Below are 26,616 nucleotides of genomic sequence, written 5' to 3'. Positions count from 1 at the left end.
CTTTGTTACTGGGTGCTTAGTAACAGTAGTATATAAATTTATAAATTGTCAAGCCATTCATAATACCTCCTTGCTATTTGTGATCTGTAGATTCTTTTGGCTGAGTTTGCTTTATGAATTCAAAGTCATATATAATAGATATTATGTATTTTGAGGAACAATGTCTTGAAGATGGGGGGTCTTACTCTGTAACCCAGGCCAGTCCAGTCTTAAAACTCAGTAATCCTGCCTCAGCTCCTGAGTACTGGGGTAAGAGGTGTGAACTACTATACTATGCTTCATCTAAGTCAGATTCTATTTATTTATTTGTTTGTTTGTTTATTTATTTGTTTATTTATTTGTTTATGTATGTATGTGCATGTTTGTGGGCATGCACATGCCATCATGCATATGGAGGTCAGAGCTTGTGATTCTTCTCTCTTTCCACCACGTAGGTCCTAGGGATTGAACTCAGGTCATCAGGCTTGGTGGCAGGCACTTTTACCCACTGAGCCATCTCACTGTCCCCTAGAGTTAATTCTTTTTTTCTTTCTCTGTATATTCCTGAATGTCCTGGAACTCTGGGCCAGGCTAGTGTCAAACTCAAGAGATCTTGCTTCTGTCTCCTGAGTGCTGGTATAAAGGTGTGTGCCACCACACCTGGCTCAGAGTTGATTCTTTTTGTGAAAATTCATTTTTATTTTAATATGTGTAGGTATGTGTGTCTGTGCACATGAGTACAGGTGCCCTTGGAGACCACAGTTGTCAGATCTCTTGAAACTGGAGTTACAGGTGGTTGTCTGGTATGGGTGCTGGGAACTGAACCCAGGTCCTGCGCAAGAGCATCTAGTGCTCTTAGCTGCTGAGCATCTCCAGCCCCCTCTCATTATAACACTTACTCCATTCATTCATTCATTCATTCATTCATTCTGTAGACAGTATTTTGCCTGCATGCATCCCTGCATTCCAGAAGAGGGTACCAGATCTCATTACAGATGGTTGTGAGCCACTATGTGGTTGCTGGGAATTGAACTCAGGACCTCTGGAAGAGCAGTCGGTGCTCTTAACCTCTGAGCCATCTCTCTAGCCCCCTGATTGTAATCTTTTTTTTTTTTTTTTTTTTTTTTTTCCCATCACAGGCAATTTATTTTGTTCTATTCATTCACAGTTAATACAGAAAATACTTGGAAACATTTCCATATAATGTTTGACACAGAAATCATCAAATAGAAGTATACAATGTTGACAGGAGGCAGTACATTTATAATTTATAACCCCAAATGTATTTATAAATTAGAAATGGAAATGAAATTATCATTCTACAAATGAAATTATGAAGGTTCACCAAAGTCATTTAATCTGTCAGTTTCTCATTCATTTTTATGTCTTAATAATATTCTATTGTATGAATAAGCCACATTTTATTTCTCTCCAGTATTTGATAGCTATTTGAGTTGTTTTAACTGATTGTAATCTTAACTGTAGAAGATTATTTGGCTTTCCGTTTATGTTTATGTAAGTCCCTAGATCTTAACAATTTAAGTTCTTTTGAAGGTAATTGGTGTTCTTAATTTTCACGTAATTATGAGCTGCTCTACTTGTGATTTCAGGACAGTATTCTTGATGAACTTGACAAAGAGGACAGTACCCACGATTCTGTGTCCCAGGAGTCGGAGTCAGAGGATGACGGGGTGCGCGTGGACTCCCAGAAGGCTCTAGTTCTGAAAGAAAAGGTACTTTTAGGCTTTGGATTCCTTAGAGAGGAACACTGTGTATAAGATTATGCAAATTCTAAAATTCTTAGCATGGTTTTGGGGACCTTGGCATTTTAAGTTGTAATTGGCTATATCCTTGTTGGGTGGCATCGAGTGTGTATAGAGCCAGGAGCATGTTCTTTAGAGCCAGATTAATGACCTGGTTCTACTCTGTGACATGTCCTCAGCTTCTTGTAGCTCACGTTCTTAGCTGTACAGTAGAACAGAAGTGTTGCTAATCCTCAGTGGTTGATGTGTTCAGTGAGTTGATTCCAAGTGCTTGGACAGCATCCGGGTTTATTTATGCTCTCAGTGGTGGACAAAAGTAGCTTGGGATGAGTGTGTGATGACTGGAATAAATATTACCTTCTACTTCTCCACATCACAGGCCATCTTTGATTACTTTTGTAATGTTCAATATCTCTCATTTCTCCTTTGGAGAGGAGGGCTTTAATAAAAATACTTTAACTCAGGCTTAAGCAGAGGAATTAAGAGAAGGGGCTTGCTTAGAAGGAAAGACAATCCAGAGTGTGGGTGTGGGCCAACAGGCAGATGTAAGGTTGGATGGGTTTTGACAGTACAGAGTGTGGGTGTGGGCCAACAGTCACAAGTAAGGTTGGGTGGGTTTTGAAGCTGTCTTTGAAGGATTGCTAAGAAACTTAAATGAGATGACAAGGTGGTCCCGGAGGGCACCTGACAGAAGTACTGTTGATGAGGTAGAATCTGGACCGCAGGGATGCAGGAGGTGGGACGTTTCCACTGTAACAGAGCAGATGTTGCTAACTCTCTGGTTGTTCCCTAACTACTGGTAGATTCTCAAGAGTGTCTAGGGAAGGAATCAGGCCCTACCCAAGGCCCTAAGTGTGGGCCATTGCTATTTAACATAAGAGAGTATTATTTTTATGTTCTCAACCTTCACAGCAAAAGCTAATTGTCCTAGAATTTTTGCTTCTCAGCTAGTGTGAGGCTTTAATTAGAGACACTGGGGTAAAAGGTTCCTTTTCCTTCCCATGTCTCAATAATTTTCCCTGTCTTCCTGTCCTACCTCAATTAACCCCTGTGAGACTTGGATTCCTTAATCTTCAGGGCTTCTGATACTGAAGCACTTCCCTATCCGAGGATCAGAAGTCTCAACCCATGTTCCCTAAGTGGGGCTTGAGCGAACTTGGCCTGTAGCTTGGTGGTTGTCATTTGAAGAGAGGATGTCATTACTTGAGGTATCAAATTATATATAAGTAATAAAGCATGTATGGAATTGCTGTTCCTAAGGTTAGGACTAAAACTAGCAGGGCCTGTTATTGTGAGAACTGAGATATTAGGAAATCTTTAAAGCGGAATAGCAGAATCTGGAAGAGATTTAATTAGGGTGTGCAAATCTTAGAGGACATATTGTCCCAGTTGTTAGGACACGCTCCTTTAGTAATAGCATTCAGGTTATTAAGAGCCATTGGGTTTTGTGGTACATCTGTTTTTATCATCTTAAGTTTTAAGTGTGAGAGCGCATGGACTGTAAAAAGAACATATTGATAGTTACATATCAGTACTATAGCAAAACATAAGAACGGTTTTAAGAAGTGGAATAAATGAAAAGGAAAATAGCTTGAGATTCTAATCACTGATGCGTATCAACAGTGACTAGAAGAGAAACAGTAAAACAAACCAGAGACTAAAGTAAGGCTGTAACCACCGATGAACTGGAAATAGAGCGTAACTGTGTATTGTTGCTAGGGTTGCTGTGAGTGTCCTACCTGCCATGTTAGCAGCCCACACTTAGGCCTGAATTACTGTCTGTCCCTTTGGAAAGTCATTGTACTTCTTAGCTCTGCTTCTTGCTCGGGATTGAAGACCATACAGGCGGCCAGACATCAACCGTTAAGGTCCCCTGGCTCTCTAGTCTCCTTTTATCACTTGTGGCATCTTTTGGCTTAGGTCAGGGTCTTGTGGACATGACTTCTCTTAGAAACATCGAGGGCAGCTTTCTTGGTGTTGACCCTCTTTGTAGAGTGAACTGCTTAGAGTCCAACTCCAGATCTGTGACCTCTCTGACCAAGAGGACAGGTGACCTAGGGAGCTTTAGGACACTTAGAGGCGTCCTGTTGTCCCCTGCTCCCCTAGAACGGAGCCCACCTGGGAGCAGAGTCCAGAAGTGGCTGTGTTTTTAGCCCCTGGGGGGCCCCAGTGGCTCTGAAGGCTCCGTTTGTTTCCCTCCCGGGTTAGATGCTACCTTTTGTCAGGTTTCCATGAGCTGGCACTGTCAGGGAGCGTGTGATGCCGACTGTTTTCACCGCGCCAGACTCTTGGACTGAACCCGGTTTGCCTGATTCTCTTTTCTCTCAGGGCAATAAATACTTCAAACAAGGCAAATACGACGACGCCATCGAGTGCTACACGAAAGGCATGAACGCTGACCCGTACGACCCTGTCCTGCCCACCAACAGGGCCTCGGCTCACTTTCGCCTGAAAAAGTGAGGACCTCGTACATGTGGGGGGTCCTGCGGGTGTGGAGGCTGAGCTTCTGATTTGTTTTCCCCTTTGGTTTATTGTTTCTTTTTCTTTTCTTTTCTTTTCTTTTCTTTTCTTTTCTTTTCTTTTCTTTTCTTTTCTTTTCTTTTCTTTTCTTTTCTTTTCTTTTCTTTCTTTCTTTCTTTCTTTCTTTCTTTCTTTCTTTCTTTCTTTCTTTCTTTCTTTCTTTCTTTCTTTCTTTCTTTCTTTCTTTCTTTCTTTCTTTCTTTCTTTCTTTCTTTCTTTCTTTCTTTCTTTCTTTTTTTTTGAGACAAGGCCTCATTCTGTAACCTGGAACTCACAGTGTAGACCAGAGATCCACCTGTCTCTGCCTCCTGATTGTTTGGATTAAAGGCCAGCACCACCACACCCAGTCTGGAGATACTTGGCTAGCATGTTTGAGGCCCCTAGGTTCAGTCATCCACTGCTAGCAAAAAAAAAAAGACAAAACAAAACAAAAAACTCAGAGAGAGAGAGAGAGAGAGAGAGAGAGAGAGAGAGAGAGAGAGGAGAGAAGAAAAAATGAAAAGTTTTTAGCAGTTAATTTCTTTGTATTTGAAAAACCATGTATTTAGTCTGCAAACCTTTCTATGGTAAACTTAAATTGTATTCCAGTATTTGCTTATCTTTAGATTCTGACTCAAGTACATAGTTAATGTTGGGGAATGTATATGCACATAGCTGACCTATCATGGGAGTTTTTAAAAGACAAATATTAAGAAGAAAGACATTCTTTCTGCTTTAGTTATTTGGAAATAGAAATTACATTGCTTTCTGAGTTTTTCATTTTACTTTTTGTTTTGTTTTGTTTTTTCTAGACAGGGTCTCTCTGTAGCCCTGGCTATCCTGGAACTCCCTCTGTAGACCAGGCTGGCCTCGAACTCAAAGACCCTGCCCTCTGCCTCCAGGGCACTGTGCGCTATCATGACTGGCTTGACATTTGTCTTCTGACAGTTTTGTAGCTTGTCTTTTCTTTCCTTATAGACTCTTGAAGTCCCACAAAAAACCAGAAATTGCCTGGCATGGTGGCATATGCCTTTAATCCCAGCAGATTTAATCGGGAGGCAGAGGTAGGCAGATCTTTGTGAGTTTGGGAATTCAAGGCGAGCCTAGTCTACAAGTTGAGTTCCAGGCCAGGCCATCCAGGGTTACACAGCGAGACCCTGTCTCAAAACAAACAAACAAACACAAAGAATTACTGCTTTTATGGACTGGGTGTGTAGCATATATACAAGGTCCTGGGTTTTATTCCCAGTATTGGGATGGGGTGAGGGAAGATTATTTTTAACTTTAATTAAATAAAAGAAAATGGGAAATATTCCTGTAATTGTGAAGTAAATCTCCTCTTAGGAATTTCCAAAATAAATTTTGAATGAATTTTTGTTTCTTTAATAAATAAGTTTTTGTTGATTAAACGATTTTTATAACTTCATTTGTTTTAATGTTTCTTTGAATTGCAGGTTTGCTGTTGCTGAGTCCGACTGTAATTTGGCAATCGCCTTAAGCAGGAGTTACACCAAAGCTTACGCCAGACGAGGTGCTGCGCGGTTTGCTCTGCAGAAGTTAGAGGAGGCTAGGAAAGGTATTCGTTCATCTTTTTAGGTCATCACCCGAGCATTTCTTCATTCAGCTAACACATAGTAGACAGAGAATTCTAAGTGAGTATAGTGCCCTTTCTACTTAACGTTTTGAACACAGCTTCTCTTTTCGTCAATTAAAACAATTTTTGTTTTACAATTTAAAAAAAAATGCAGGTGTGTTTGGCTGTGTGCATGCCACAGCGAGTGAGTGGTGTGAGTGGAAGCTAGAGAACAGCTTGAGGGAGTCGGTTCTCTCCTCCGTGGTGTGGAAGGGTGCCAGGGATCAGACTCCAGCTGTCAGGCTTGCTGAGCTGTCTCTCCAGTCCTCTTGGTGATTGAGAGACCCTGTCTTGTTTGGGAAGAAGAGTGCGCTGTTGGCCGGGATCAGACTTGTGTCCCATGCTGGCACAGTTGTGCACTGCACGGCACGTGTGCCTCGTCTTCTCACCTGCAGTTCTCATGTGTAGAGTTGAGGCCACAGCATCTTGTTGGCTGTTGTGAGGCAGGACCTAGAACAAAGTGTTCTTACTTATCAGTAAATTCTGTCTTCTTGGTCCGTAACAAGCCCTGTGTAATAATTACAAAGTGTGAGTTAAGCTGACGTTGAGTGGGTTTTGCTCTGTGTGGTTTTTGGTTTGGTGGACACTTTATGATGATGTAGCCACCTGGGAGCCGGTGAAGATGGTTTTGTCGGCCGGAGAGAGAAGGAAACATGCTTAGTAGCCTGTTGTTGATAGTTCATTTTACTGCAGACTAATCATTTCTGTGTCACATGCAGCAAATGACCATGGTTTTCTACAAGTTATCAAACTATACTCCTTTTCAAATGTCTCTATCTTCTGTTTTATTAGATTATGAAAAAGTATTAGAACTGGAACCAGATAACTTTGAAGCAACAAATGAACTCAGGAAAATTGATCAGGTAAATTATAAACATTTAAGTGCATTAGGTTTGACTTTTATATCATGAAGGTGAAACTTTTTGCTTAGATTTTGTATATACTGTAGATTTAAAAACAAGCACATTTATTTATTTGTGTGTGTGAACAGTTTGCCTGTGTGCACATGTGCACCACGTGCTTGCCTGGTGCCTGTGGTGGTCAGAAGAGCATCGGATCTCCTAGAACTAGAGCTACAGGTGTTTGTGAGTTGCCGTGTAGGTAGAACAGACAGTGCTCGTAACTGCTGAGGCTTTTTCATCAGCCTCCCACCCCCAGTAGATTTATTTTTCAGGATTTCAACATGTAGCCCAGGCTAACTTCAAACTTGAGGCAAGCTTCAGCCTCCCAAGTGCTGGAATGACACACACATTTTAGAATTTTATTTCATGTACTATGCAGTTTAACCAAACTGGTAAGGCAGAGGTACTGTAGAGCTACAATCCCTAACTAGAGATATTGTAGAGATAAGACCCCTAACTGGTAAGGCAGAGGTACTAGAGAGATAAGACCCCTAACTAGAGATACTGTAAAGATAAGACCCCTAACTAGAGGTATTGTAGAGATAAGACCCCTAACTAGAAGTATTGTAAAGATAAGACCCCTTACTGGTAAGACAGAGGGACTGTGGAGATATGACCCCTTACTGGTAAGGCAGAGGTACTGTAGATTATGACCCCTAACTAGTAAGCTTTTTTATAAGTTAGCTAACTCACTTAGGAATAATGATTTTTAATAATTATTTTTCTTGAATTCTGTTTAAAATGCCATCAAATCATTTCCTTATATGTAAATTGTATTGCTATATAAAATAAAGTATGGTTTAAAGAAAAAAGTTGGCTGAGATTTCTAGAACCCTTGCCTCTTTTCCCCACAAATGACGGTTTTAAAATTTTTCTTTCTTTTTTTAAAAATGTTTTTAATTGAAAATAGTTAAAAATAATTTTAAAGATTTATTTCATTTTCAATTATGTGCATGTGTGTCCAGAAGAGGGCATTAGATCCCTTGAGGCTGGAGTTATAGGGGGTTGTCAGCCACTGATGTGGGTGCTGGGAACCAAACCTGGGAACCAAATCCTAACGTTTGGGACGAGAGAGACGGAGAGCCCGGATTTGAGGCCAGCGTGTGCTACACGATGATCTGAGGCCAGTCAGAGACCAAGTCTCAGGAAGAAAGACAGCGGTTATCATTTAAATGTGAGATCGGAGGTCTGATGACAGAGAGCAGCTGCGTGCTCCTGTTACTTTGCCTTGAATTAAAGCTGTAGTTGTTTTGCAGTCTTGGCACATTGTGGAAAATGTGATGATCATTGAGGAAATCTGGTCTTAAATATTATTTACTGCACATAAAATTGGTGATATCCTCTTCATTATAGTTGCAAAGTGTATTTTCTTATATATTAGGTCAAGTGATAACTGAATGATAAATTTGGGAAGTGTAGTGATGTGATCTCAGTTATTTTATGTTTGAAAAACAGCAGCTAGCATAGGGCCTAGACTGTGGAAATTGGGCTAATATTTGTAGTTAAGTAAATGACCAGTTACATTTGCTGGAAGCTGCTTATTTTAACCGAAATAGGCAGCATATTAAATTTGTTTTACATATTTACACATATATTGCTTTTACTTTAGTAAATAGAAAGTGAATCAGAATAGGAAGCATTCCAGTTTTCTGAGTGTAGCAGACATTTTACTGTATTGAATGAAGTAGTTTGCATTTTGAGTCTAATTCAGATGCATCTGCATTACTTGTTTTATTTTAGTTGAGTGATGTGTCTCCTAGGCTTTATCATCCAGAGAAAACTCACGTCCCAAGGAAGCTGCTGCGGTGACTAAACCATCTGAGGGGGAGAGGCAACAGATTGAGGAACAGCAGAACAAGCAGAAGGCCATTTCGGAGAAAGATCTGGTAATCAGTGGGATTCTGATGTGTGATGAGTTTGTGCAGCAAAATGTTTACTCCAGTTTCCTGTGTGTTGGTTCAGTTTCTGTCTGTAACATTAAAATTTTTTTTGGAATAGGAAGTTGAAATTAAATACACTAAAACCTGGTGGCTACTAATTCAAAATTTGAGTCATTGATGACATACATAAAAATAATCTGTGCAAAATAATTATAAGTGCATTTAGTTTTAGGGAACAAACTGTATTTATTTATATGTAGATAATTACAGATTTAATATAGAACTAAGTTACAGTTCATTCTTAATATGACTCATACAAAATTTCTGATTGAAATTTCTTTATTTTCAGTTGAGAAGATTTAATGCATTTTTTAGGGAGTGTGGGAGTCCACAAAAGCTTCCTAGTGAGATCTGAGCTTGCTTTACCCAGCAGGGCTGCATTAGGGGACGACTTGTCCATGTACATGGTCACTAGGTGTCTGGGATGGTCTGCACTTGGCTGTGCTGGGGAGAGGTCTTTTGCTCCACCCCTTGGTATTTCCTTTAAAAGCCCTTCAGCAGAGACAGAAGGGGCTGGTGGGTTTTGACCAAGGCCCTTCCTAGCTATCCTGTGTTTCTAACTGTCTCTCTCTGCCATCTAAATATTTCTCACTTCTCCCTCTTAAGAGTACCCTGGGGGGGGAAAGTGGGAGCTGGTCTCCCTCAAGGGATGAAGTGATTTTATATTTTAGTTAAAATTTAATATCCAGGTGTGGTGGCACACACCTTTAATCACAGCACTCTGGAGGCTGGGAATGGATCTCTGAGGGCAGCCTGGTTTACTAAGTGAGTTCAGGATAGCCAGGGCTACACAGAGAAACCCTGTCTTGGAAAAAATAAAGAAGAAAATTAAAAAAAAATTAATTTAACATTTAAAGATATCTTTTTATTTTATTTTTTGTGTATGTTTATAAACATCATAAAATACATATTTGTTTGCATGCATATGTATGTGCATCACATACATGTGTGATGCTCTCAGAAGAAGGAATTGTAGCCCCTATATCTGTGAGTCATGTGGGTGCTGGCAGCCACACCCAGATCCTTTACAAGAGCAGCCAGTTTAACTGCTGAGCGTCTTTCCAGCCCCTAATTAATAGATTTATAGCCTCTTGTGGGTCCATAGAGGATTTTTAAAAAGTACGTATGGAATCATTGGTTGTAATTTATTTGAATGATTATAAATAGAAGCTCTGTTTCAGTATAGTTTAAATTATATTAGGGCTGGGGCAATGGCTCACTGGTTAAGAGCACTGGCTGCATTTCTAGATGACCTGGGTTTGATTCCCAGCACCCATATCATGGCTGGGCAACCATTTGTAATTCCAATTTTGGGGGATCTGACACCCCTTTCTGGCCATCTTGGGCGTCGAGCGTACACATGATGCATAGACAAACATGCAGCAAAATACCTGTACACATAAAATACAAATGGGTCTCAAAAATTAGAGATCTATCTTGTGTTTAGGATATTAATGTCACTTAAGAGTGGGCTGTGTAATTCTAGGACTGTGTTCTTTCCCAACAACTGACTTTGGAGCTGGGTGTGTAAGTTCTCATCTGTTGTCTCAGCTCTTGGGAGGTGGAGGTTGGAGGGTCAGAAGTTCAAGGCTATCTTCATCTACCTAGTGAGTTTTGAGATGGTCTAGTGATGTGAGACCTTGTCTCACAAACCCCACCCCCTTGGGGGTTACATTTACGACTCTTTTGTGGTTTCCCCCCTCTCCTCCTCCTCCTCGCTGCTTTCTTATCCTTTTTTCCTTCCTCTTCCCTCTCCTCCTCTCCTCTTCTTTCTTGGTTTTCAGTGCTGGGAATCAAAACCAGGGCCTTGCACATGAGAGCAAGCGCTCTGTCTTTAAGTGTACCCCCAGCCCATATCTGATCAGTTTCTAATGTAAGTGAAGGCTTAGTGTAACGTTTGGGCCTTTACTAGTTAATTAGCAGAATAGTGATGACGTTGTAGAGTCATATAGTAGTATTTCTGTGCTGAAAGGAGAACAGTGTCATTTAAAAAGTCCATGTTAATAGATTCTAAATGTCTCATGAACTAGATTTTTATTTATGTTTGTATTTTTAAAGTGTGTGTGTGTGTGTGTGTGTGTGTGTGTGCGCGCGCGCGCGCATATGTATTTGAAGAGGTGTGATTGTGTGAAGGCCAGAGATGATCTTTCTCTGTTACTCTTTATCTTCTTATTATTCTTGAGACACGGTCTTTTCTGAACTTGGAGCTTGAATTGGCTAGACGGCCTGGGTAGGCAAGCCCCTGAGCTCCTTGTCCACCTCCCGCAGGAGGGATTGCAAGCTTGTGCCGTCACCCCTGGCTTCTCTGTGGGTTCAGGTCCTCAAGCACACCCAGCAAGCCTTCACTCACTGGGCTGTCTCCTGTCTCTAGGTTATCAACAGTGAGAATATAATATAATTTCTGATTTAATATTGGTATTTGGTACATTCTTTCAAGATTTCAATTTTTCAACGTGTTGTGATTTTCATCTCTCTCTCCAAAATAATAGGGGAACGGATTTTTCAAAGAGGGAAAATATGAGAGAGCAATTGAGTGCTACACTAGAGGAATAGCCGCGGATGATACCAATGCCCTGCTTCCCGCTAACAGAGCCATGGCCTACCTGAAGATTCAGAAGTAAGTATTACTTAGATTTTGCTTTCAGCATGAAAATTTATTATAGAGTGCATTTTTTTAAAAAAGATTTATTTATTTATTATGTATACAGTGTTCTGCCTGCGTGTCAGATCTCATTACAGATGGTTGTGAGCCACCATGTGGTTGCTGGGAACTGAACTCAGGACCTCTGGAAGAGCAACCAGTGCTCTTAACTGCTGAGCCATCTCTCCAGCCCTAGAGTGCATTTTTAATTAACCAATTAATAAAGTTTGGCTGATTTAGTATTTTTGCCATCTGTCTTTATTTGATTCTTTTCCTTCCCCCTTCTTTCTTTCCAGTTTCTTCTTTCTTCTTGGTGCTAGGGTTAGAATCCGGGACCCCTCATATGCTAGAGAAGTACTCTATTGCTGAGCCAAGCCACTGCTGATTGATTGATTCTTTTTGTTTGTTTGTTTGTTTGTTTTTGTTTGGTTTTTTCGAGATAGGGTTTCTCTGCGTAGCTTTGCGCCTTTCCTGGAACTCACTCTGTAGACCAGGCTGGCCTCGAACTCACAGAGATCCACCTGCCTCTGCCTCCTGAGTGCTGGGATTAAAGGCGTGTGCCACCACCGCCCGGCCTGATTGATTGATTCTTAAGCTTTACATTAACGTTAAATTTAGAGTCAAGGAGTGTGTGTACTTGTGGCATAGTATATATCATGTGAGTTTTATTATCTTTACATTGTTAATAGACAGACATTGTACAACTTATAAATATACTGTTGTATATTATTTAAAAAATATTTTTATTACATTTATCTGTATCTATCGATCTATCGTGTGCTTGCATGCCTGCCTGCGTGTGTACATGCTTGTGTGTGCATGCACCACGGCGTGCGGCGGGGAGGTCAGAGGACCACTGTGAGAGCTGGTGATCCTTTCTCTCTGCCGTGTGGATTCAGGTGATGGACTCAGGTCCTCGGGCTTGGCAACAAGCCCTCCTACCTGCCGAGCCGTCCCATCAGGCCCAGGGTTCGGTTTTCTGTAAGGGCATGTTTTCCACTTAGTCATTTTATCGTGTTCAACAGGTATGAAGAAGCTGAAAGAGACTGCACACAAGCCATCTTACTAGACGGCTCCTATGCAAAGGCTTTTGCCAGGAGAGGAACTGCGAGAACACACTTGGGAAAGATGAATGAGGCCAAGCAAGGTAAGACTGTAATAACTCGAGCACTCGCCCTGATAAGACTCCTAGACGCAAAGATTTCTCTAGCTTCCCACAGTTCAAGGAAGCTGCATTTCACAAAGCACACTAGAGATCGAGGTGAGTTTGAAAACCTTCCATAGTGTGCTTGATTATTTATAACCTACTCTGGTCAGTCACCGCCTGAAAGGAAGGAAAATGTGAAATGTAGATGAACAGGAGAAGTGAGAAGTTCAGGATGAGAAAAGGGATCAGCAGCCGGCACTGAGGAACATGAAGGCTATAGCGATTCTCTTTGCTTGCTTACGTTTGAGGCAGGGTCTTTGATACAGCCCTGTGGGCTGTCCTGGAGCCAGTGTCCTCCTGCCTCTGTCTGCCGAGTGCGGGATGGAAGGCGTGTGCCTACACACACTGCTGTCCTCTCTCAGTCTCGTATGCGCCCCTCCTCTTCTCCTCCTCTGTGATTTTGTCCTGAGGCCCCCCTCTCCTCCCCTGCTATCTTGTCCTGTTCTCTCTTCAGAGCACTGACTTGTCTGCTGCTTGCGTCTCTTTGTTGCCTTTGCCCTTTGCTCCTTCATCTTCGGATTGTTCTTCACTTTTTGTTTTCTTGGAAGTCTGTGCTGGCATCTCGACTTGACACAAGCCAGAGTCATTTGGGGAGAGGAAGCCCCAGTTGAGAAAACGCCCCTACCACATTGGCCAGTAGGCAAGCCTGGGGTACATTTTCTTGATTGTTAATGGATGTGTCAGGGCCCAGCTTACTGTGGGCAGTACCACCCCTGCGGGCCTGAAGGTCCTGGTTCTATAAGAAAGCAAGTTGAGCAAGCCGTGGGGAGCAAGCTGGTAAGCAGCACCCCTCCATGGCCTCTGCATCACTGCCTGCCTCCAAGATCTGCCTGTTGGACTTCCTGCCCTGACTTCCTTCAGTGATGGAGTGTGACCTGAGGATTTTAAGCTGAAATAAACCCTGTCTTCCCCGGTTTGCATTTGATCGTGGTGTTCTATAACAGCAATAGAAACCCCAAGGCAGAGTCCTGGGGGTGAAATCCAGGCTCTGTGCTAGTGTTTCTTGAAACTGTTTTTTTGCGGGGAGTGGGTTGGGAGTGTTGGAGACAGGGTTTCCTTGTCTAACCATGCTGGATGCCCTGGAACTCACTCTGTAGATCAGGCTGCCCTCCAACTCACAGAGATCCGCCCGCCTCTGCTTCTCAAGTGCTAGGGTTAAGAATGTATGCCACCACCAGTCAGCTCTTCCAACTTTATGATGTCACTATTTACAGAATAAATTTTCAGGCTTTTTCTTTTCTGATATGTACATTTAAATTGGCATTGCTTTCCAAGCCAGGCTTTAGCTGTAGCCCATTGCTTTTAGTTTTATTAAGTTGTGGTAAGATTACACAACACTAAATTTGGTATTTTTACCATTTGAGGTGTATATTTTCAGGAAAAGTACATTGTCAGTGTTGTGCAACCTTCTGGCTGCTTCATTCCAAACTTCGTGTGTCAGATACTAATGTTCACCTCACTCTTCCCTTAGCTAGCCCCTGGTGTCACTCTTTTTCTGTGTCGTTAACCCGTTTCACCATTATTACTGCTTTTTTGAGACAGGGTCTTACTGTATAGCCAGATTGGACTTGAACTCTTAAGCCTCCCGAGTGCTGGGATTACAGGCATGTGCCACCACACTGGACCACATTTGATCATGTTCGATATGCTACATAGGTGGACTCACAACCATATTGTTATGTCTGGCCTGTTTAACCTAGCATGTTTGGAATGTCATAAAAGTAATTTCACTATTTTGTTGTGTTTTAAACTTCTCATTAGACTTTGAAACTGTGTTACTTCTGGAACCTGGAAATACACAGGCAATCACCGAACTTTCCAAAATTAAAAAGGTACCGTATTTCTTCACCAAAATATCGTTATACCATCTGATACATAAATTTGTTAGTTACATGATTAGCTTAAGGATATTTTGATAACTATTACACATTTATTTTCAAGGAATTAATTGAGAAAGGACATTGGGATGATGTCTTTCTTGACTCCACACAAAGACACAATGTGATAAAACCCGTAGATAATCCGCCTCATCGTGGGTCACCTGTAAGTAAAGCACTCTCATTTCTCTCTGTCCTTAAGTGTTATTGTTACGTTATTAGCATTGGAAACAAACTTTGAACTAGGAAACTTAAAAGATATTGAAAACTCTTGATGTACCTATTTAATACTCTTTTAACAAATGCTTCATAGAACACATTGACAAAATTAGGGAGAATTCTTTCTAGAGTACTTTACATTTCATTTACACATTTTTATGTATTTTTTCTTATATAAAGGAATTTGAGTCAGTTTTATATTTTGTTATTGGCTCAACTTTGTCCTCCATCTCTGAAATTTTGTTTGGTATTGACCATTGATGATGCTTTCTGATGTGTTTTTTTTTTTTTTTGGTTTTTTTGAGACAGGGTTTCTCTGTGTAGCTTTGCGCCTTTCCTGGAACTCACTTGGTAGACCAGGCTGGCCTCGAACTCACAGAGATCCGCCTGGCTCTGCCTCCCGAGTGCTGGGATTAAAGGCGTGCGCCACCACCGCCCGGCTCTGATGTGTTTTTAATCGATTGATTCTTCCATGTCTGAATTTCCGTTTGGATCCTTGCTGAGTTTTCCCTTTACTGATTATTTCTCTCACTTTGGTAATTTCTTGTCCATGTCCCGAATTGATTTCCTTGCCTGTTTATTTGGGTCCATTATATGGTCATTGGTCCTTTTTGGGGGTAGAACTCAAGTTTCTCTGGCATTTCAGGTGTGTCATCATCTTTGATTTTTTTTATCTAGGAAGTATCATCTTGGTGGGGGTATGCCATAGTGGAGTGCTCTCACGGTTTTTGGTATTTCTTTTTTTTTTTTTTTTTTTAAATTAATTAATTTATTACATACATAGTGTTCTGTCTGCATGTATGCCAGAAGAGGGCACCAGATCTCATTACAGATGGTTGTGAGCCACCATGTGGTTGCTAGGAATTGAACTCAGGACCTCTGGAAGAGCAGCCAGTGCTCTTAACCTCTGAGCCATCTCTCCAGCCGGGGTTTTTGGTATTTCTTTTATGGTGTTTGGGTGTCATTTGGGATGTATGTGTCCTGTGGATTTTAGTTTTCCCCACTTGCTTTTGTCTGTCCTAATAGATTGTCTTTGCTTGGAGTTACGTTCAGGAGAAAGCTGACATACGTGGTTTTCACTGCTGAGAGTCAGGGAGCACTAGGGTGTTGGCAGAGAAAGCGTAGTTCATGGCATTCTTGTGTCAGAGCTGAGGGTCTCAGCATCTAAGTAGTGAATGAGGGGAAATGGGGACGCAGGGAAGAGGGGTAGAGAGTGAGGGGAAGAATATTGGAGGTTGGAAAGCAGTAGAGAAAATGCTGTCTGTTAGGTTTAGAGAAAGGAAGGACAGACATAACTGCTCTTTCCAATGAGACACACGTTACAGAGTAACTGATAGTACAAGATGGTAAATACTAAAAAAGGCAAAAATTAAAAAATAAAACAAATGTTAAAAAAAGAAAGAAAACACCAATAAGATGGCCCAGTGGGTAGGGCACTCGTTGGCTCTCTGGGATTCAGAGTGGGAGGAGAGAACTGACTTGTCTGGTCTTCTGACCTCCACACGACCTTCCCAGGAGATAAATGTAATAAAAGATTAGTGCAAACAAGGACGGGCAGTCGGGCCAGGGAGATGGCTAGGCAGGGAAAGCAGTAGCTGGGCAGGCCTGTTGACTTGGTTCAGTGCCTGGAATCCACGTGCACAGCTGGACTGGGGGTGCACGTCTGTGGTCCCCCACAGTGGGGGGACACAGTGTCCAGAAGCTCCTGGGCAGCTGCTCTGGAGAACACCGTACAGCAGCAGACGCAGGAGCAGCTTGGCCTGTCTGGTTCTTCCTTGGTCAGTTGTGAATGTTACTAACCTGGAAGACCGTTTAGGATTACCCTACCAATCTTTTAAATGTGGTTTGGCAGATGTGTGTCCTGCCTGGGTCTATCCAGCTGTCATGCACTTGCACGTGTACTTAAGGTTCCCTATGCCGTGCTGCTCCTGTGTGCCCCTGGGCTGCTTCCCTCCACCCACAGACACCCTTGGGACGGTCCCTGGTAGCGTCGAAACTGGTGCACACACAGGGTCCTGTGCTGGCTGTCCTCAAACCCCTCCCAGGCGACCGGTCTGTTCCACGCCTCCTCCTCCCTCCCTCCCCATGTCTGCCCTGCAGCCTTTTTCCTACTTTACCATTCCTGCTCTTGGCAGTCTGAGCTTTCACCTTGTAACTGCTATAATGTACATCCCTTGCTTCCCATTAGGTGCCCGGGGTAGGCAAATAGCTTTTTATTGTTTGTATTCTCAGACATACTATGTTCCTAAATCTGTCTAGCCAGCAAGTTGATTTACTTTTAACTGGAATATTAGCTGTAAGAACACAGCGGTCTTTTTAGACTTGTGACCTTAGGATGGGAACGCTTTTAATACATTGATTTAAAGAATCGATCTTAATTGTTTTAGAAAGCACTCAAGAAGATTTTCATTGAAGAAACGGGCAGGTTGATAGAGGGCGTTGATGCGGCAGACAGCAGTGCCGCTGCTCCGCGGAGCACTGGAGCCGGTGCGCCCGCGGCCATGGGCACCGAGAGCAAGAAGAACCCAGGCCAGGGGGCCGCCTCGCCCGCAGGCGATACTCCAAGAGCCAAAGTGTTGAAAATAGAAGAGATCAGTGACACTCTGGCCCTGCAGTGAGTAGCTCCTCTTGCGGCAGTCTCTAATACAGTAATTGGTTACAGAAAGACTTCTCCTTCGCGCTCACCACTGAGCTCACCACTGCTGTGTGAGCGGTGACAGGCTCCAGTTTGCTTTTCCGTCTGCACTGTAAGATTTTGCTTAGGGAACAATCATTCCTTTACCAGAGGGAATTTACAGGTGATTTAGAGGAGAACAAAGTATCTTGATTCTTTTTGTGTGTGTGTGTGTACTTTATTGAGATAGGGTCTGTGTAGCTCTGGCTGTCCTGGAACTCACTCTGTAGACCGGGCTGGCCTTGAACTCACAGAGATCCACCTGCCTCTGCCTCATGAGTACTGGGATTAAAAGTGTGTGCCACCACCGCCTGACTTGATTCTTGATTAAATTGATTTTGCTTATTTTCTTCTCTAGAACTTCAGTATATATTTATTTTACTATTGAGAGAGAGAATATGAGAATGAATATTTGATACAAGTCAGCATCATAAAAAAATGAAGATTTAATCTTTGAGTTTGAGGGCATCCTGGTCTATAGAACAAGTTCCAGGACAGCCAAGGCTACACAGAAAGATCCTGTCTCAAAAAAGCAAAAAAAGAAGAGTTTAAATGTTACCATTTGTTACATCCATCAATACTGAAGACTATTGAATACTCTTTTAATATAGTTTAGAACTGAGACTATATCAGGGAGGAGGGGCCTCAGCTATAGAGGCAGGGATAGGGTGGTTGTGGGAGCTGGGTAAATTAGAACACAGTGTAATGATGTCTGTATGCAAATGCCTTAGTGAATCGGTCCTGTCTGTATTCTAACTTAAATTAACTTCACACCGTTTACTTACTGATGTCGGTAGAGAAGACACAAACCCACCGGGTCAGCTTGGGCTACTGTTGGTCTTACATCCCCACTCAGTAAACACAAAGTTTGTCTGTTTTACATGTTGAACTTTAGTAGTAGTTTTATTTAAGGTGGTGTATGGATTATTCAGAAATGCTGACTAGGTGGCTTTACAGTGAAGTATTTCTTCCTCCTTAAAATATCTTGAAACTGTGTTAATTCAGACTTCTGAAAGGCTGAGTTGTACTAGATAAAGATTATGCTCTCAAAGAGTGGCCTAGCTTATCACCCAGCAGGTGACTGCAGCCAGCCATTCATAGCCAGAAAGTGAAGATTTGTTTGCAAGGACGGACAGACAGACACACACACACACACACACACACACACACACACACACGGAAAGAATTGAACACTGTCAGAATGCAGATAGCAATATTAACGTAGCCGGAAGTTAGAAATTTCCCATTGCTCTTTCCTTTATTGGATTTTGGCTGTTTCTTCTTTAACTGGTTGCCTAATGCTCTAAAATACTCCAGACCACAGGTCGATTTGAAGCAGGACGTGGGCCAGTCTTTCAGTGAGAAGATCTCTGTGAAGGTAGAGCAGACACCGGATCAGTTTGCCACGGCTGTTCTGCCTCCAGTTCCTGCCAACTCCTTCCAGCTCGAGTCCGACTTCAGGCAGCTGAGAAGTTTCCCAGATATGTTGTATCAGTATTTAAAGGTAAGGGGAGGGAGGCAGCGGTGCTCCTGGGAGCAGGGCAGAGACTTGCTTCTGGTTGTCAATATAGCAATGCTACATTTGCCTTTTGTGTAATGAAACTGCAGAAAATGCTTTTTCCTTGCCTGGTGTGCATCGTCCTGGACAGACTCCTGGACATGCTGTAATCAGGGACGTGAACTGTGTGCGAAATTCCAGGGCCTACAGTGACTTCAAGTCTGATTCACATTTTATAGCCTAAGCTTTAATATTCATCTTCCAAGGGAGTGGGGACTAAATCCTTGAGTGTCTTCTGTGTGCCAGGCATTGCTTACAGTACTGGGCCTTTATTTTCTTGAAAGTGAGCTTTTGTTTGCCTTAAGAAAAGAAGTTAGATCACATGAATTCAGAAAATCATAGATTAGTGTAGTCTTTAAGTGTAATAACACTGCCTTATACTTTTATAGTGAACAGTTACTTCAAGTAATATCTCAATCAAGTCTGCCTTTATGTCTACTTAAAATTGTAGTTTGGGAATGCTCTTATGGGGGGGGGGTGCATCTCTTCTCTTCATGGATTTTTCTGTTTAAATTATAAATTTTTAATTATGTGTGTGTGTGTGTGTGTGTGTGTGTGTGTGTGTGTACACACATAAGAGTGTGTCAGAACCCCTGGAGCTGGAGTCATAGGCAGCTGTAAGATGCCATGGGGGTGCTGGGAATTGAACTTGGTTCCTCTGCATGAGCAGGAAGCACTCTTAACTGTGAGTATCTCTCCAGCTAAGAGCTATGACTATCTTTTTTTTTTTTTTTTTTTTTTTTTGGTTTTTCGAGACAGGGTTTCTCTGTGTAGCTTTGCGCCTTTCCTGGAACTCACTTGGTAGCCCAGGATGGCCTCGAACTCACAGAGATCCGCCTGGCTCTGCCTCCCGAGTGCTGGGATTAAAGGCGTGCGCCACCACTGCCCGGCTTGAGCTGTGACTATCTTATGTCCCTATCACTTCCATCCTTTCAGAGTTGTGTCTAAATAAAACCTCACTATTTCTCATTAAATATTAGTGTTTAGTAATTATTCATAATATTTTACCTGAGCAGTTATTATATAATACATATAATATGAATGTTGTCATAATTCAACTTTCTCTTATTTTTCCAAGAAAATCGAACCATCTTTGTATCCGAAGTTGTTTCAGAAAAACCTAGATCCAGATGTATTCAATCAAATCATTAAAATTTTGCATGACTTTTACATTGAGTAAGTTGAATTTTTTAGTTGTATTCTCACTTTGTAATATAATGTCCAGTGATTTGGAAAATTCATTCTCTTTGATCTTAATATTGTGTACATAACAGCATTAGGTTCCTAGTAAGACTTACTGTTAACTGAAATGAAGAGATGACCAGAACAAACCATTAAGTAGGTACCGTCTAAATGGGGAAAGACCTCTGTTTAGAGGAGAGTAGTGTATGAAGTGCCCTGTGTGAGAGACAGCAACACTCCATGCTGTGCTCCTGTTTATGGTACTGGAATGTCTTCAGTCGGGGGAAAGTGAAGAACTTGTTGTTATGAGAAAAAATATGGCTGTCTATAACTAATCATTTGTGTTTATGTTTGGACTATTTCAGAAAAGAAAAGCCGTCTCTCATCTTTGAAATCTTACAGAGACTTTCTCAGCTGAAAAGATTTGACATGGCAGTGATGTTCATGTCCGGACCTGAGAGGAAGAGTAAGTTCTGAGAAAGCAAGCTTTCCTGCCCCTCCTCATCCTCCTCTGCTGATTTGTTATTACTGACTGTTTACTACGTGCAAGATACCCACCATCAACTCTAAATTACTTATAATTAAGTTCATTGATGTGCATTTGGATTACATGGAGTTGAAATTGTATTGTGGTTGTTGGCAGTATTTTCAAGTGTAGATACTATTACCATTCTCTAAGAGAAGGCAGCCAACGTGTGGGGAGCTTAAAGGTGTTTACCAAGGTTAGAGTCAGGAAACCATACTGGAGCTTTGAGCCCAGGCTGTCCAGTGTGGTGTGGGCCCTTCTTGGAATGTAGTCATTGGAATGTAGAGATTGAATGCCACCATTGTGGAGCACGCAGAGGCTCCGGCCACAGAACTGGGTACTGGGTGTGTCTCTCCTTCCTTGAGTGATTTCAGCTGAGTTCTAAGTGCAGAAGGTGGTTAGACAAAGTAGGGAACAGAAGCCTCCAGTCGAGGGATCAGCATGTGCTGGAGGTTTAGACAGTCACCCCATAGCATCCAGAGCATTACCAGTGCAGTGCAGCTGGGTTCTAGGTTGGGTCAAGAGTGGCAGATGATGACCCTGAATTCTAGCCCTTATTATACCACAGTGAGGCACAACAATCAAACTCTGTAAAAATTTCAGTTATTCAGAGTTTGGGGGTCTATTTTTAGGCAAAAGGTAAATCATTCAATTAAAAGAATTTTTTTTTGTTTTTTTTTTAAGACAGGGTTTTTCTGTGTAGCCCTGGTTGACCTGGAACTAGCTCTGTAGACCAGGCTGTCCTCGAACTCACAGAGATCCACCTGCCTCTGTATGCCTCCTGAGTGCTGGGATTAAAGGCGGGTACCACCAAGATTTCTTTTAAAAAAGTTTTTAAAATTTATATATATATATATATATATATATACACACACACACCATATGTATGCCTGGTGTTGGGGAGGCCAGAGCTAGAGTTATAGGCAGTTTTGAGCTACCTTGTAGGCATTGGAAATCGAACCTATGTCCTCTGCAAGAGCAGGAAGTCCTTTTAACCTGTGAGTCATCTCTGCTGGCCTTGTTTTTGTTTTTTTGAGACATGGTCTTACTGTGTAGCTCTGGCTGGCCTAGAATTTACCAAGTAGATTAGGCTGACTTCCAACTTGAAGCAGCCCTCATGAGTGCTGAGTGCTAAGATTACAGGCATATACTGCCATGCATAGCTAAGAATGCTAACTTTTTTAGTTTTAAAAATTAGCAAAAGCTGGAAGTGGTGGTGCTCGCCTTTAATCTCAGCACTCGGGAGGCAGAGGCAGGTGGATCTCTGTGAGTTAGAGGTCAGCCTGGTCTACAGAGCGAGTTCCAGGACAGCCAGGGCCATACAGAGAAACCCTGTCTGGAAAAAGTCAGCACAATCTTCAATGTGCCATTTCATATGTTCCCTGCACTAAGCATTCGGGAGCTCCTCTTGGGTCCTTGTTTCTAGTCGTGATACACAAAGGTTCTCAGTCAGCATGCTAGGCACACTCAGCTGGATGTGGTTGTAGCATGAATCTTAACAGGTCTTATTAATAAAAACAAACCTGGAGCAGGTATTGGGGTGAATGCTGGAAGATCAGAGAAACAGAACAAGCCACAGCTACCTCACTTTGCCAGTTCCTCAGCTGATCCTGTTTCCTCAGACTGGAAGCCTGTGAGTCCTCATCCAGAATGAATCTCAGCTGAACTGGTGCTCAAAAGCCTAAAAGCTTAACCAGCCAAAAACTTAACTAGCCAAATGCTTCCAATTTCTGGTTTTCACGCCTTATATATCTTTCTGTTTTCTGCCATCACTCCCTGGGATTAAAGGCTCACTTCTTGGGATTAAAGTGTCATGTGTCACCGTGCCTGGCTGTTTCCAATGTGGCCTTGAGCTCACAGAGATCCAGAGTGATTTCTGCCTCTGGAATGCTAGGATTAAAGGCATGTGCTACCACTGCCTAACCTCTATGTTTAATATTGTGGCTGTCCTGTTCTCTGACCCCAGTTAAGTTTAGTAGTGTGCACAATATTTCGAGGAACACAGTACCACCACATGTGGTGGTACATGCACTGTGGTCTCTGCCCTCTGGAGGATGAGGTAAGATTTTGAGTTTGAGGCCAGCCTAGACTACAACAGGGAAACCCTTTTCGTTAAGAGCAGCAAGAGAAAGAGTCTCTTACATCGGGAAGTATACAGGCAGGGATTCGGAAGTAATTAGGGCTGGAGAGATGGCTCAGTGGTTAAGAGCACTTGGTGCCCTTGAGGACTTGGGTGCAGTTCCCAGCACCCACATGGCAGCGCATAATTATCTGCACTCCAGTTAATAGTCTATGCTGCCCTCTTCTGACCAGGCATGCATGGTGCACATATGTACATGCAGGCAAAACACTCATACACATAAAGTGAATCTTTAAAAAAAGGAATCTAACTCAAAAGTTTCTCTTTTATCTTTTGAAAAGAATTTTAAATAATTTGAAAATATTTTCATGTTAGTGTAAGAGTGTGTTTACTGTGTGTGTTGATATTTGTATGAACGCCAGTTGTCTGAGGGCAGCCTCTGGTGTCGGCCCTTGTCTTCCATCTTGATCGAGGCAAGGTCTCTTGTTTGCTACTGCATACAATAGGCCACCAGCCTTTGAACTCAGCAATTCTCCTGCCTCTGCCGCCTCTGCCGTCTTGTGTTCACTACAGTATCCAGCATTCTGCAGAGTCCGGGGATATGGTCCTCAGGCATCTCTGGCAAGTTCTTTATCTCCTCAGACTCTGTTTTATCCTTTCTTTTTTTTTTTTTTTTCCCTGAATAGGAAACAGAAAAACCTGGGGATATTCAGAATTTACCTAGGTAGAGACAGTCATTCTGGATTTATGTGAAAAGAAAGTATGTCGAGACCAGCTGGCCTTACAGCTTCATGGAGCCTAGTAAATAGTGATGTAAATTCACTAAAGAGCATGAATCATGGAGTCACAGATCATGCATCGTTGGCTTAGGTTTTTATTGTTATTTTTCCTTTGTTTTGAGACAGGTTTTCGTGCATCTCAGGCTAGCCTTTATTTGTAGCCAAGGATGACCTTGAACTTCTGATCCTCCTGTCACTATCTGGGAGTGTTGGAGTTGGCTCACTGTTCTGGGTGTTGAACCCAGGGCTTCATGAATGGGAGGCACTCTGCCAGCTGAAACACATCCCTAACCCTCTGCGTTAGCTCATCAAAACCATTTCTCTCAAATTCCTAATCAGTATTGCTGTTATTACTATTCTGACTTCATTTTCTGACATTTTTAAAAATCACGACACTAGCTTTGCATTTTAAAAGTCATCACCAGTGTGCGCAGGTTTACATTCATGTGTAGGTCAGAAGACAGCTTTTCCATCTTGATGTGGGTGCTGGGGATTGAACTCAGGTCATCTGGCTTGCGTGGCAGCAGGTACTTTCACCTGCTGAGCCTGTTTGCCGAACTCTTTCCCTCAGGGCCTTGTGTCTCCAGTCTTGACCACCTCCTCTCGCGTCTTCATGGCTTCACTCAGCTGTCACTTTATTGCCGTCGACTCTGGTTAGAGTTATTTCCTGCCTCCCACATTCGTCCCCTTCCCTGTCTTCTCTCCCTGCTTTGGTTTTCTTTCTAATACATGGTTATGGCACTTTTACGTATATGCATTTATTTCCTTTTCTCAGACAGAAGGAAAGCTCCACGAGAGCAGGAATTCTGCCGTCTTCCCCCGGCCTCAGTGCTGGTGCACAGCACACGAGTGTCTTTCCCTCCAGTAACCTAAGTCCAGGGCGGACTCTGAGACGGGAGCTGCCTCTTCAAGTCACCCTCCAGCAGGGCCCCGTCTGCTGAGTGAGGCAGGAGCGTGTGGAGCCGTTCTGCTGTGACAGCATTAAGAAACGTTAGCTCCAGGGACCTGCTCTGTTGCCACTGTCGGGACAGTTTGGTCCATCTAGTGCTGAGAAGCATGAGCTGTCTGTCACAGTGTTAGCCAAGTGTTGAGTGTGGGCGGCTTAGACTGATGTCACCTAGGGTGTCAGGGAAATGTGTGTGGCAGCAAGATACATGCTAGCTTTTTAAATTACACAAACTAGAATTTATGAAAAATGTTCATTATTGCTTTTATTTGAGAGGTCAAATTAATCTCTTGAATTTATGTTTTGCATGGTTTTTTTAAAATGAGAATGATATACAATCTGTTTTCTTTTTCAGTCACAAATGTATTATTCAATCACTTGGAAAAATCAGAATTGAAGGAGGATTCTGTTGAAGAACTCAAGAAAAGATATGGTGGCTGATCACGGTGGCTGAGGTGGTCTTTGTCTTTGTCTTTGATGTGTACATTGTTTTTCTCACTGAAATCAAGTGTTTTGTTTGACTTTTTAAGAAAATGAAATTGGCCAGGCAGTGGTGGCGCACGCCTTTAATCCCAGCACTTGGGAGGCAGAGGCAGGCGAATCTCTGTGAGTTCAAGGCCAGCCTCCAAAGCGAGTTCCAGGAAAGGCGCAAAGCTACACAGAGAAACCCTGTCTCAACGCCCCCCCGCCCCCCAAAAAAAAAGAAAGAAAATGAAATTGTACCTGAGAGGACTTTTGTTTCAATGGTGTTAATTCATGTAAAGTGTACTAGCGAGAAATGCTTCAAATAAAGTAAGTTTTTATGAAAATAAAAAATGTAAGTAATGAGATATATTTGTAAGGATCAATATTTTATTTTATAAATAATTTTAAATGTTATATTTCATTACATTCCTCAGTCAGTGTCTCATAATTGTAATGTTTTTATATTTTCATGAATTTTTGTAACCACACACAAAGCTGCTTCATTACCACTTGAATAAAGTGATTTCTGTGGAGAGGGTATTGAATAGAAACCAGAATTGTCTCCTTCCCTTCCTCCCTCTACACCCAAGCAAAAAAATGTTTATCAACGAAGGGGCCGAGACAGGGTCCTCAGCTCCTTGGAGGGGTCCTGTTGGTGATGCTTACCACGTACTAGACTTGGCAGTTACAGTCCAGATGGCTGTGGAATCCGGTTCTGCTGCATAGATGGGTATTGGTGGTGAGGCCTGGAGCAAGCCTTTACATTTTGTAACCCTTGCCTATTTGCAAAACCTCTTCTGTGTGTGAGGTTCTGGGGTTCAAGTGTTGACTGATCTTAGTGGTCACACACTGCTGACACTTGGGGGCCCCCCAGCTGGATGGTCAGCTGCTCAGGAGTGAGGAATTGGTGAGTCTGAGGGAGGGAGGAAGGAGAGCCTGCTCAGCCCCCACACTACAGAGCCGAGTGTAACCCAGGACACAGGGGGCTCCCCAGAGTGAAGACAGCCCGGCAGACACGAGACACTAGTCCAGGGAAGACAGTTCAGCTGGTCCTCCCCTGCACACAGTGGGCAGCTCCAGCTACTTCAGCTAGTATTGATGCTCCTTGAAAACAAACAAAACGTTTTTGGTAGTGTTTTTACTTATTGTATTAAAAATGCTTTCATCTTTCCCTCCCCTTCATGCGTTTGAAGAATTTACACTTAAATCATTGAGCAGCCATCCCCCCCCCCCCCATACCCCTTCCGTTTCTCCATTTTTTATACTTTCAGAACTGGTTTGACTGTCTTGTTGGGGTTTTGTTGTTTTGACTTTTAATTTCCCTTCATTTATCTGATTACCAGTTTTCTCATTGTGATTTTTGTTTTCTAATTTAAGTTTTTGCTCTGTTCTCTTTCACAACATCCTGCTTCTCCCATCCTTCCTTTAGCTTTGATTCTTGTTGCTAGAGTTTTCCTGCCTTGCCCACAGTCAGGACAAATCTTTGTCACCCGCCAGTCCCACAGCCGCTCAGACCCAACCAAGTAAACACAGAGACTTATATTGCTTACAAACTGTATGGCCGTGGCAGGCTTCTTGCTAACTGTGCTTATAGCTTAAATTAGTCCATTTCCATAAATCTATACCTTGCCACGTGGCTGGTGGCCCACCGGCATCTTCACATGCTGCTGGTCATGGCGGCATCTGGCAGTCAGTCCTTCTGCCTTCCTGTCCTTTTATTTCTCCTCTCTGTTAGTCCCGCCTATC

The 26,616-nt window shown here is 42.5% G+C and overlaps 1 protein-coding gene across 3 annotated transcripts in view; it reads left to right on the top strand.

Annotated features, from left to right (window-relative positions):
* Rpap3 (RNA polymerase II associated protein 3) overlaps positions 1 to 25,427 on the top strand; it is a 31,947-nt gene extending 6,520 nt beyond the window's left edge. For all 3 annotated transcript variants that reach the window (XM_076556685.1, XM_076556684.1, XM_042264646.2), the window contains exons 4-17: positions 1,590 to 1,712; positions 4,071 to 4,198; positions 5,696 to 5,817; positions 6,667 to 6,737; positions 8,537 to 8,662; positions 11,206 to 11,333; positions 12,383 to 12,504; positions 14,326 to 14,396; positions 14,506 to 14,607; positions 17,048 to 17,274; positions 18,652 to 18,838; positions 19,971 to 20,068; positions 20,440 to 20,540; positions 24,761 to 25,427. In XM_076556685.1, the coding sequence (XP_076412800.1) occupies positions 1,590 to 1,712; positions 4,071 to 4,198; positions 5,696 to 5,817; positions 6,667 to 6,737; positions 8,537 to 8,662; positions 11,206 to 11,333; positions 12,383 to 12,504; positions 14,326 to 14,396; positions 14,506 to 14,607; positions 17,048 to 17,274; positions 18,652 to 18,838; positions 19,971 to 20,068; positions 20,440 to 20,540; positions 24,761 to 24,846 (1,692 nt within the window). In that variant the 3' untranslated portion in view covers positions 24,847 to 25,427. The remainder of the gene's footprint in view (positions 1 to 1,589; positions 1,713 to 4,070; positions 4,199 to 5,695; positions 5,818 to 6,666; positions 6,738 to 8,536; positions 8,663 to 11,205; positions 11,334 to 12,382; positions 12,505 to 14,325; positions 14,397 to 14,505; positions 14,608 to 17,047; positions 17,275 to 18,651; positions 18,839 to 19,970; positions 20,069 to 20,439; positions 20,541 to 24,760) is intronic.
* The last annotated feature ends 1,189 nt before the right edge of the window (positions 25,428 to 26,616 follow it).

Source organism: Peromyscus maniculatus, chromosome 20, assembly GCF_049852395.1.
Source record: "Peromyscus maniculatus bairdii isolate BWxNUB_F1_BW_parent chromosome 20, HU_Pman_BW_mat_3.1, whole genome shotgun sequence".
NCBI lineage: Eukaryota > Metazoa > Chordata > Mammalia > Rodentia > Cricetidae > Peromyscus > Peromyscus maniculatus.
This window is presented reverse-complemented; position numbering and strand designations above follow the sequence as displayed.